At 32.5% G+C, this 12,942-nt stretch overlaps 1 protein-coding gene across 1 annotated transcript in view; it reads left to right on the forward strand.

Annotated features, from left to right (window-relative positions):
• The first annotated feature begins 4,067 nt into the window (after positions 1 to 4,067).
• The window catches only part of ANXA10 (annexin A10), a 99,643-nt gene continuing 90,768 nt past the window's right edge, over positions 4,068 to 12,942 (forward strand). Inside the window, exon 1 of the mRNA XM_074272533.1 lies at positions 4,068 to 4,269. Within this exon, the coding sequence (XP_074128634.1) occupies positions 4,252 to 4,269 (18 nt within the window). The 5' untranslated portion in view covers positions 4,068 to 4,251. The remainder of the gene's footprint in view (positions 4,270 to 12,942) is intronic.

A 12,942-nucleotide genomic window follows, 5' to 3' on the forward strand; every position in this document is an offset into this window, starting at 1 on the left:
AACATGACAAATATGGAAATATGTTTAAATGATTATACATGTATAACATATCAGATTTCTTGTTATCTTGGAGATGGGGAAGAAAAGGGAACTCAAAATATTATCAAAATGAATGTTGAAAACTATCTTTGTATAATTGGAAAAATAAAATACTATTGAGGAAAAAAAGAAATTTTCTGAGGGGGGAAACAATGTACACACAAAAAATAAAGTTATTTTATTTAATTTTATGATTTTCCTCCAATTTAGATTACTCCATAATTCTTTAAAGTTTCACCTAATTAAGGATATTTTTCATGATATTTTGAGTTATCTCCCTTTCATCTTAACTGTTTATGGTATTTTATTCCATTCAGTTGTTCACCAGTATGTTTTTTAATTGTATGAAATCTTTGCTTTCCTACTTAAATTTTTGTTTGTCTTTAGTTTTATACATTTTAATCTATTTATTGATATCTTACGTCTTTCTTTTGTATGACAAAGATTACTGGGAGTGAAGGAAGTGCGATGAGAAATTAGAAAAAAATCTCTCCTTTCTCTATCAGTTTGAAGAATTCAGAAATTGAGCCAAAACACTCATTGTACTTCATCAATATACTTAAAAATGTACAGTTCATTCTGCCTTACTAATCCTCCATCTCTCTGCCATAAGAGGGGTGGTTTATGACCAACTTTCTAAAATCATTGTTGGTTTTTTAAATTACTCTAGATTTGGCTTCCCCTCAGTGATCTTTTAATTCATGTTGTAGTCACTATTCAAAACATTCCTTTGGCTCTATTTCATTTTGAATTTCTTCAACTTGCCATTTTTCTTTCAATCCTTCATATTCGCCATCTTTTACTTGTGTGATATTTCCTTATCTATTTTACTTTTCTGAAGGGTTTCTGCTTTTGTTTTTATTTGTTTTTTAGAAGCATTTAAAAAAGCTCTCTCCCTTTAAGGCTCTTTTTCTTCCATGTTGATTGAAAAATCACTTGCTTTATCTTTTTAATTTATTTTTGCCTTAATAAATTTTGATTAGAATTATATTGTTACAATGTGTTATATACCTATATGAGTTTACACAGAGAGGAATTTAACACATGTAACTTCTCTAGTATTGCAATATTTAAACTTGATTCTTAATAGTTATTGAATATAGACCAAAGATGATCCTTGCATCACTTATTTAATTTCTATTTTCAATATTTCATTGATGTTCAATCTCTAAAGAAATATCTGAAACTTATTTTGGCAAGGTGAAATTTGTTTTAGCTTAATACCAGTAACTGATAAGCTAGAATCTCATTTTCAAGGAAGTGAAAAGAATAATACTATAGTAACTCCCTTTTTACTTTGCCTTTTAATTAAGCTGCCCTTTCACAAGAATACGGCTATCTATTGGGGAAATAATTAAACTGAGTTATTTTTTTTTTCTTCATAGCTTCTATTTATACAAAAGGTGGGAGGTCAGCATGATTTCTCATTTAGCAGGGACTTGAGGGGCTGATGGAAGTTATATCTAAATAGCAGTGAGCCTCTGATGCACATTGCTGCCTTTTAGGCATACAGTTGATTTCTGTCTTGTATCCTGTGTTGTTTTACATGCAAAACTGCTCCTGATGTCAATATTAATTTTCCTCTTCAATACACATGATGGGATGCGGCTATTTGGGATGCTGAATAATCCACTCAAAACCAAAGGGCATTTATAAAGTGTCTTATATGAATGAAAAAAACATTTATTAAATACTTAATATGTGCCAGACAGTGTGGTATTAGGGATAAAATTACAAGCCAGCAAGACAGGCCATACCCTGAAGGAACTTACATTTTAACAGGAGAAGACAACACAAATGAGGGATTACTGGCCAGGGAGGAGTATTTTGGACAGAGAAGTTATGAAGAATGGTGGATGGAGCAATTGATTGTAAGACCATATGTGGATTTGATAACTGTTTTCAGAGCTAAAGTTGGAAAAGGGGATGGGTGCAGGAGAACTTGTACATACCTGGGAATAATGGCATCCCCAAGAACATGGTCTGAATATGCATGGTAGGTTAACAAAGTTAAATACTTACCAATCAGAACCTAGGATCACAGGCTGACACAGTCAATCCTATAGCAGTCAAGGCTAGGAAGGAGATAGTATATAGCATGGAGACATGTGCATAGTGAAGTGAAGAATCTGGAATCAGACAGGATAAGGTGAAATACCTTTCTGGACACTGGAGATACAAAGATGAAATAAAACATTTCCTGACTATAAAGAAATTATACTCTACTAATGGCTATAACATATAAATAAATAATAGTAGTGTTTAAAAATCTCCTTACAGTTGCCAAATGCCTTATAAATTAACTGATTTTGTCCTCATAACACCTTGGGAGGTAGAAGTTACTATTATTCATCTTTTACCAATAAGGAAATTGAAGCAGATAGATTTTAAGTGAATTAACCAGGGTCCCAAAGCTATTTGAGTCTCTGAAGCTGAATTTGAACTCAGTATTTTCTATTTTCAGATTCAAGATTCTATTCACTATGCCATTTATCTACCTACAGATATTAGGGGAAAGAGGAAGAAGGTATTAGAAAGTAAATACAAGAAAAATGAAGGAGAGAGAAAATATTAACAGCTGGGAAGAATTAAGAAAGGCTTAAGGTAGGAGGTATCTCTCCTGAGCTTTCAAATGAGTTGGGTATTTAAGAAGCAGAGATGTAAAGACAGAAGCTTTCAGGTGAAAGGCACAGTTTGTGAAAAGGAATAATGTCAAGACAGAATTCAGAAGTTGGGAAAGTTTTTTTGGGGAAAAAAGTAGCTGTAGTAGATACTGGCCCTGGAATCAGGAAGATCTCAATTCAAAACCTAAAGCACTTGCTAGGTAACTCTGGGCAAGTTACTTAATCTTTACAGATGGAAGAAAAGAAGGAAGGGAGGAAGGGGAAGTGGGGAAGGAGGAAAGAGAAAAGAAGGAAAGGGGGAAGGGGGAAAGGGGGAAGGAGGAAAGGTAAGGAGAGAGAGGAGGAGGGGAAGAGGGGAGGAGGGGAGGAGAGAGAGAAGAGGGATAGAGAGGAGGGGGAAGGGAGGGAAGAAGGGAAAGAGGGGAGCGAGAGGGAGGGGAGGGATTAGGTTAGAGAATAGAATGACTGAAACTTCGTAGAGAATGGATTAAAGAGAATTAAGACAAGAAAAATAGAGACTAATTGGGATACTATTATAACTTTCCAAAAGATCTGAATAAGAGTAATGGATATGAAAATGGAGAGAAGATAGTGGAATAGAATAAGTACTAGTGAAAGCAGACAAGATTCAGCAACTGATTAGCTATAGGAGGTATGGGAAAAGGAAAAGTCAAGAACGATTCCAAGGTTATAAACACAGATGAATGAAAGAATTATGGTTCCCTTTTTAGAAAAGAGGAGTTCTGGAGGAATAGAGGAGTGAATATGAAGATAATGAGGAAAAGAAAATCCTAATAGAAGTACAAATGTCCAACAGGCAAATGATAAGACAAGAGTTCAAGAAAGAGTATAGATGAATATATAGACCTGGAAGTCATCTGTATAGTGGTAATATTGATCCTATAATGTATGAATAGAAAAAGACCTACAAAGTTTCAAAAATCAGAGGAAGTATTCATCAATGTTTGCTGAAGGAGGTACTTTCAGTATTTTTTTTTAATATCATTGTATTTTGCTCTGGTATCCTTCCCCCTTGCTCTTCCAGAGAATCATCATTAGCAAATGATAAATTTACACATCATTTCACCTTATATTTTACAAACTGACAATTGACATTTTACCTGTGGTGTTTTGAAACTGTGTGTTATATAGAGCCCAAATGCTGATTTTTTTTTTAAGGTAGGAAGTAAATTATTAACCTTGTGGTTAATCATCTAACCTTTGACTAAAACATCATTTTTCAGAATATTTTGTTTCTTTCATTGGCTGGTTACTTCAATTTTCTTGAATCAATATGCATCTGGGTGTGAATTCAATGACTATTTGTCTGGGGCAATAATTCCACGTACTGACTTATGATTAATGGCACAGTATAAATATTGCATCTAGGGGCATACTGTGCCAGGGTTTCATTTTTACACCACTGAGTAATTTGAATGGTAAAAATCACTAAATGTGATTGGCTATTCTAATTTGTCAGTTAATTTTAATACCAGTGTTACTATAGTAAGTTCTTGCTACAGCAAGAACCACTTTTCTTTCCAGCTAATTCTCTGATCTAAACTGAATTTAGCACTCCAACATCAACATGTTTTCTGGGGATTACGTAAGTATAATTATGTCATATATATTTTTATAAAATATATTACATGTGTATCAAAGTATATAAGATGATATAAAGTCTGTATATAATATAATACATAATATATAATAAAGTAAAATGTGGTATTTCCATGGAATAATAAAAATTGAGCTCTAAATCACTAATTTGTGAATGAATTATATAAATGGTTTCCATTTAGAATTTCAATAGAAATACTGTTAACTATATAGCTTTTCAATTCTCAATTCCACTGTATTTATGATCCTTTTACTTACATATAATAGAAAACATGTTGAATTTGGAACCATAGTACTAAGGTTCAAATTTCAGCTATGCCATGACTAACTGGGCTCAAGTTTTCTCATCAAAAATGCAGTAAATTTATTAAATACCTAGTACATACAAAGTAAAAGTAGATGGAATAAGATTAGATGATCTCTAAGATTCTTTACAAATTTAAATGTCATGAACAACTTAAATTTGGAAAAGATATGTAGTTTAATCTTTGTATCCTCTTGAGTACCATAAATTCAATGGGTTAATGCATATTAACTAGAAGAGAATTTTATTGTATCTAAAATATATTTTAAAGTTGAGATACTTAATTGATGAGGATGATGAGGATAAGCCCAATGTTTTACTAATACAGTATTATAATTATCAGAACTATTATGGAAGAATAAAGTAAGGGCTATCTTTTCTGTATTGCTATCCTGTAATAAATATTACAATTATAATCACAAAAAATGCAATATTGGATATGATCATTTTTTAAAATCTGAAAAACCTAAGATCCTTTGCCCACAATTAATTGAAAAAGTATCTGATTAATTTGAACAATGTAAGAAATTTGAACCTCTTTATTTGGCTCAAATATAAATTTATCCACCTAAAAGTTGCCATGTATAAATTTAAGAAGAAATTAAAATAGCTAATTAGATAATAACTGACATTTATATTACCAGTTAAAATTGCCAGCATGCTTTCCATATATTCTCATAGTTAAGCCTAATAGGAGATGGGAACTGAAAGTATTACTTTCATTTTCCAGACAAGGACACTGAAAATCAGAGAGGTTAAAGGCTAAGCTTATAAAGACTCAGTATGGTAGGGTCTGAAACAGAATTTGAGCCCAGGTATTCTAAAAAAAAAATGTTCATTTAAGCAAGCTACTTTCAAAATCATTAAACTTTATTTGTAATAAAATTTTATATTGACACCCCTTTTTTGGTAGAAAAAGATTATTCTAACAATTCCAAAACTTAACACTAGATTTTTAAACCATTTGTATGAAGTTACTATTGCTGCACTGAGTCATTTCAATTTACTTACAAAGCATTTCTCCCTATAGAATTGTCTAGATCATCTTTATTTCTTCAGTCAAATTGGCATTAAATAGAGCTCTATAATAATCTGATTTTTCTACTAGTGTGGGTTTAGGAAATTTGAGTCCAATTTTGGATTTCACATTCCCAAATAGGCAGTGAATTTTTCATTACTACTCTGCTAATTCTGTGGTCATTACATTTCACTAGAAAGCAAAAGAGAGGATTAGATCATTTGAGTCAACTGGGGAATTGCTTCAATTTGGAAAAGGCTATTGGGTTTTCTCTCTTGTCTCTGACTAATCAAGCCTAATTATTTTTGGATAATTCATATAGCATATTCAGTACTGTGTAACACCAGCTTCATATTAATATGCCACTTTATTGAAAGAACCCTCCAGATAATTTTCAAACTACATCCCAATGATGGTTAAAAAGGGATCATGATAAGAGAATCTATCAGAAGTGTAGTTCATAGGTCTATAGATTTAAGCTAGAAGGTCCTTAAAGGTCATTTAGTATTATATAAATGTTAATTAGTAGTAGTAATAGTAGCCAAGCTAAAACTCAAATTTAAGAGCCCTAATTTTTCATTTAGTCCTTTTTTCACTGCTTTATACCTCAGACAAAGGTTTGCTTGCCTTTCTAAAACAAGCTCCACCAAAATGGAAAGTTACAATGTGAGATTTACTTATGTCTAACTTTCTACTGCAAACATTTGAGGTTAAGTACTTTAAAAGTTAATAATGGTGATAATAATAATTATAAATGAGCAAGAACCACAATTTTACCTTTCTTTTTATTTCCAGAACTTATCACATAGTAAATTCTTAATAACAGCTTATTGATGGACTGACTGTCTAACTGATAGGAAATAATTATAATCTAATAAAGCACTAGATTCATAATTGTGTGCCAATTTATCAAAAGAAAAAACCTAACAGGCAATGCTCAAATGAAGTTCCAGTGTGATAACCAATAAAATTGTTCTAACAGAATGTATCAATATTTTAGCTATTAACATTTATATTACACTTTGTATATATTACTTATTCAGCTATTTTTATGGGCTTTAAAGATTGTGAACGTGGGTAAAGTTTTGTTTTTATAACCATGCATCCAGGAGGCTATTGTTACTGGTTCTCCCTTCGCCGATAAAGGTCATCCTGTGCAATTTTCATCTATAAATTTTTGTAATGTCTTCAGAGAGGAGGAATTCTAAGTGCTAGATGCCTTAATCTAGAAAAATTAAAGTCATAAATGCCATATAATAAAGTGAATTACTTTTTCTCAGTTTAAGAAATTGTTCAGTTGATCAAAGTATAATGGTGAGTAAGCAAAGAAGGAACCTACAGCAGAGATTCAGTGACAGTATTTTGTCTCCAAAGAATAGATCACATAGGTTTTGGGTATTTTCAGCATGCTGAGTTTGCACCCATGTTCATTCAGTATTCTCTATGTATAACTGTGTGTGTGTATTTCTGTAGAGTGTGTGTGTGTGTGTATTTCTGTAGTGTGTGTGTGTGTGTGTGTGTGTGTGTGTGTGTGTGTGTGTGTGTGTGTATGTCTTTCTGTCAGCATATAATATGGTTCCTGGCCCAGAACAGATGCTTTTAAAATGTTCATTCATATTTATCTAAATATCTATCTAGTTGTCTTAAACTTGACCCCAGATTTTATGTGGCAGATATGAATCTTGAACTAACCTTTCCTGAATCTGAGACCAGATCTCTATCCACTGCATTAGGTGGTATTTCAGTCCTAACCCTCTACCTTTGAAACAGTAGTCTAAGAATTCTTAGTCTAAGGGTTCATGGACTCCCATGGTGTTTGGTATTTTGGTATTAAATTTCAGAAAATCTGTGAACTTGAATAGGTAAAAAATTTCATCTTTATATTAGTAGTATTGGTTTCCTTTGTAATTCTATGAATTTTATTTCTTGCCTTTAAAATAATTACTCTGATAAAGGGTCCATAGGCTTTTTCTGACTACCAAAAAAAAAATCCGTGACTCAACAAAAAGTTTAAAAGTCCTTCTCTCAGATTAATAGCAGAACAGTACTATCTGTATTCACTGAGGAAGTTGTTCACCTAGAGTTTCCTTTAATTTTGAAATCATAGGTCTGAAAAATATAAAAGTAGATATATAACAATATATACATATGCATATAATAGAGTACAAAAAAATAGAAAAAAAATTTACTCAGTAAATCCAAACCATACTAAAGCATTTTATCTAGGAATAAGCATTACTCATAGTAGATCTTATAGCAGAGAACAATCAGTTCATAAAAGAAGGCAGTACATAGTAAACTTTCAGAAATATGTTGAGTTTAAAAAAAAAAAATTTTGAAGGATAAGGGGGTCATTCCCACAGAAATTGTTCTAAGCAAGAAATCTGACTTTGATTGTTTATCAGCTCTATGACTTACTGAACAAATATTATTAAAAGGTTGTGCACACTCCAGATTGCTTTTTACAATCACAAGACTGCATAGGCTGAACTTTACACACCTTGATTCAATAAAAATTGTGAAACAGGCTAGTTATGGCTTCAACCTTTCCTGAGGCTTCTGTTGAACTCCTTAATCCTCAGACAGAAGAAATCATAAAGTTGCAACTTTTTTTTTCTCCTGATCCAACTTATATGCTTATACTTAGAATTTTTTAAAGACAAATTCCCAGCACTTGTCTCAGAGAGTTGGGGGGATGTTGGTTCAGTCTTTGGGACCAAAGTAAGTCCCAGAAAAGATAAGACTGTTGGAAAAACAAATATGGAAAGGGAACCATTCTTCCAATTTTAAGATAACATTTGAGAAGCAATGAAGAAATACTCTTTATGTATCCCATGATTATACATACCCTACCAGATCTGGCATTAGATATGTTAGTTACTTAAAATGGTAAATGTTAAGTCAATCAGCAAGGACTCATTGACTACCCATCTGAGAGTGTCAAAGTGTAAAAAGCTATATAAATGTAAATTATTTTATTAATATAACAGCAATATCTTTAAATAATGAGTCCAATACATTTAAAGTGGAAATAGTAAGCAAAAAAAATTTCCCACACTACTGAAGACTAAGCACACAGATTAAATGCCTGAATATCATGTATAAATGATTATTTCCATTTAACAAAGACTTTATATTAGGTCTAAATATTCCTAGATAGCTTCTAAATGTTTACTCTCTAATTTTTTACTTTTCTTGAACATGACATATACCACATGCCCAGTAAATATTCTATGTATTTGTGAAGAGGGGAGAAAGAGGGATGTAAGAAGGAAGTTTAAAACTAAGTTGTAGTTTCTGACCTTAAGGAACTTAAAGTCTAATCAGAGCTAGAACTAGAAATTCTGGTGCCTAGAACACATTCATTTGAAATGAAGAATGGATGGTTATCCTAGAATAATCATTGTGAATAAGTAAGGTAAGGAGAGGGAGAAACTGGTCACCTTGTGATTCCAGTAGGTATCCTCTTGAGGAATAGTCACCTTGGTGACAGGTAATCACCATGAGAGGTAGCAGTGGACCTTGAGAATAGCAATTACAGCAAAGGAGAAAAAATGCTTTCCTGGGGAATAAATATCCTTCCCCCCCCCACACACATGTTATTGTCTTTGTTACAGTTCTGATTCTGAGGACATGACTATTTGAAACAGTTAAATATTTGTTAAGGAGGTACAAGATTGATTAAGAAACAGAATGTCTTAATTGAATACATTCTATGAGAATTTAAAGTAGAGGGACATTAATATAGCCCTTTGGAGTTCAAAGCCTTATGAAAGATGAGGAATAAAAACTAAGTTCCAAAGAATTAATAGAATGTAAAAACATGGAGCAGAGAAGTAATAATATTCTAGGCAAGTAAACAATATTGGTAATTCTTGAAGTTAGGTGAACAGCCTCACTATAGTTAAGGGTTCATGATAGCAGAGACTGAGAGTTGAGATAATACCGATAGGATGAGAAGGTGAATGCCAAATTGTATTTAAGGCAAATGTAAATAGAAATGGGGAATATTGAAACATAATGACCCTGTGGGCCTTTACTGATTTAGAAAACCAAATATTAACTTGTATTATTGTATTTTTCTTTATTTTATCATGTTTTTACTCATTTTGTTACTAATTTCCCTATTATATTTATCAGGCAGCCCTCAAAAGTGGTATGAGCCATATAGGCTTGAGACAGCAGGCCTATAATAGGCCTTTAACATGCCTACTTTAGACAACAGAGAACCATTTCAAAGTACTTAATAAAAGGACTTCCATAATCAAAGGGAAATTTTAGATTTTAATTAATCATTTTTGTGGGAAAGGGACCCAAATTTGTGTTCTCATTTACATAGAGAATTCCCAGTAAGGAAAATCCTTCTTCCAAAGCAGCTGAGAGATTTGGAGAGCTGCCAATTGTTGTAAATTAGTCAATTGTTAAATATGTATTAATTGCCCTCTATGTACCAGGCACAGTGGTAAATGGTAGGGAGACAAAGAGATAAAAAGATAGTTCTTGCTCTCAAAGCATGCCTGGACAAATACACACAGAACCTAAAAAGGTGTGGGTAAATGAAAAAAGGTATACAACATAATTACATGAAGTCCAGGGAACTGAAATCATGAGTTATCTACCTTGAAATTCCTTCTTAAAAATGGAGGATCTAGAAGGACCTTACCACTGCCCACCCTTCACCCTTCCAATCAAAGAGAGGGAAGAGCCCAGGGGCAGGAGGCACTCAAGAGGTGTAACTTACGTAATCAATTCACCATAATCAAATGAGGAAATTCTAGAGATCAGTGATAATATCCAGAGGAATGTAGCCAGATAGCAAGTACTATTAGGTGAAATGCAGAGGTTACACAGTCAGTAGGTACGAGATACAGAATTTGAACCCAAATTTTCTTTATTCAGAAATTATCACTTATCTGCTTTGCTATATGTCTCTCAAATAATCATGTTGTTTATTATCAGAAAAGTATTTAAATATGTAGATATCATTTGCAACTTCTGATCCTTATACATATATATGTATATGTAGAAATACATATAAATAGAGAGAATACATACATACACACACACGCACATATATATGTGTGTGTATATATATATATATATATATATATATATATATATATATTTAAAAAACAGCATATATAGATGGAAAAATATTTATATGTATGTATATACATATATGTGTATGGAGGTTGGAGGCAAGGAAGGGAAAGCCCTTAGCAGATGTTTTGCAGTAGTCCAGACATAAGATCATCAAGGCCTACAGTAGAATTGTAAAAATTGAGATAGAAAGAAAGGTACAGATAATAGTATAATAGTAAGAAAACTAAATTTGGGGTTGAGAGCCCTTAGTTTAAATTAACCACTTATTAACCTGTTTGATCTTAGGCAAATTACAACCTCAGTTTTCAATCTTTACAATAAGAAGATTGGACAAAATTACTTCCGAGGTGGTTTCTATGACCCTGTGATACTATGCTCAGGACTATGTTCAGTGGAATAGAGTATTAAAGAAGGGGAGGGAAGAGAGGGAAATATAAAGTAGTCATGTTCCCTGACCTCAGAAAAACTTAAAACATGTTGAAACAAGATGTACTAAAAAGAAAGCATTAGGAAATAATAAAGTGTTAAATTGTACCATTTCAAATGTAGGTGCTTTTAAGTTTAGGAAAAAAAAGAGGAATCAGCATAGGCTGAAAGAACCAGAGAATTTTCTCAGAGAAGGGATTTAAACTTGGCCTTGGCAGATAGATAGTATTGGATGAATGATGAATGGCATTCTAGGAGAGGAATTCATTTGCTTTTCTAAAAACTCTTTCTACAAGAAGTTGAATTTAGCACCAGAAGCCAAATAAGGTCTATTGGGCCCTTCTTGCATTTATTTTCTAGAATTAATTCAAAGTGCAATTCACTGACCCTGAACTGCAGCACTCAATTCTTTAAGAGATTAAAAAGGTAAAAGCGCTAATTGATTATGTGCTTATTTCATTTTGAAGTTGAAGAAGAACAAGGTTACTTTGTGAAACCCATGTTTCCATAAGGATATAGACTGAAGAAAGTCTTGCTTCTTCCTTCTAGCAGTGGAATTTCCTCCCTATTTCTTAGTATAGGAATGGTCAATTTGTGATTGAATTTTTCTATCCCTGCAAATACAGTGAAGATAAGGCATGAAAAAATGCTTCACATCTGTTGATATTCAGTCACTTTTTCAATTGTGTCCAATACTTCATGACTTCATTTTGGCTTCTCTTGGCAAAGATATTGGAGTGGTTTCTCATTTTTTTCCCTAACATATTTTACAGATGAGGAAACTGAGGCAAATAGGGTTAAATGACTTTGTCCACCTTCTCATAGCTACTAAATATTTGAAACCACACTTGAGTTTCTGATCTACTCTGGAAAAAAATTCTTGACTTATTATAACCACAATAATATAAAAGAAAACAACACAAAAATAGTCCATAATTTAGATTAATGCAATGAATTCTATAGCTTGATTCCATAGAAATGAAGATGAAATATACACTCTTCCTTTAGATAAAGAGGATTGAAAACTATAGCTATGCATATATATCAACAAATATAGACCATTTGTCTATTTTACTTAAAGAAGGAAGGAAAAAAGGCATTTATTAAGCACTTAGTATGTATTGCATACTCAAAGTACATTGAAATGAACTAAATTGAATTGAATTCCTCTGCTTCCATTCTAGACCTAGGTATTGCTTTTGTATTTTAAAATTTCTAAAGAGCCCTTGGACTGTTTTCATATTCTGTGATGTAAGGCAAGGTATCAAACTTCCTGCTATGCTTTTCATTTAATATCACATCACACTTCATGTTGCGGCCAATTGGTGTTTGCTTGAGCAACTCAGCATAGTAATCACATAGTTGTGAACATTTTCTTACTAAAGAAATCATAATATTATTTATGTGCTTCAAATAATCTGGTAATTATTCTCAAAGAAACCATAAAAAAATTAGAACAGATTCTGACAAACACCTTGTACATAAAAGTAATTACATGCAGTTTGTGCCAAAGGTAATGTCACCCGGCCTATCGCTTCCTTATTTTTAACCCAAATTGATGGTAGACAATTTTGAATAAATAGTAGAGTGTCTAGATGTTCTTCATCACTCTCATCACCTAATTGCAGCATTTGAGCTATTAAATTTTTTTTGAAGAAGCAGTCAGTTATGGCTTAAAAAAAAATAGCAGTAAGAGAGAAAGAGGGAGGGGAGAGAAAAGTATATAGAGGAAAGGAAAAGAGGAGAAATGAGAGAAGAGAAACTTCTCCATGCAGAAAGTTCATTGCCATTGGTACGACAAGTTAGCA

This window comes from Sminthopsis crassicaudata, chromosome 6 (assembly GCF_048593235.1).
Source record: "Sminthopsis crassicaudata isolate SCR6 chromosome 6, ASM4859323v1, whole genome shotgun sequence".
Classification (NCBI taxonomy): Eukaryota; Metazoa; Chordata; class Mammalia; order Dasyuromorphia; family Dasyuridae; genus Sminthopsis; species Sminthopsis crassicaudata.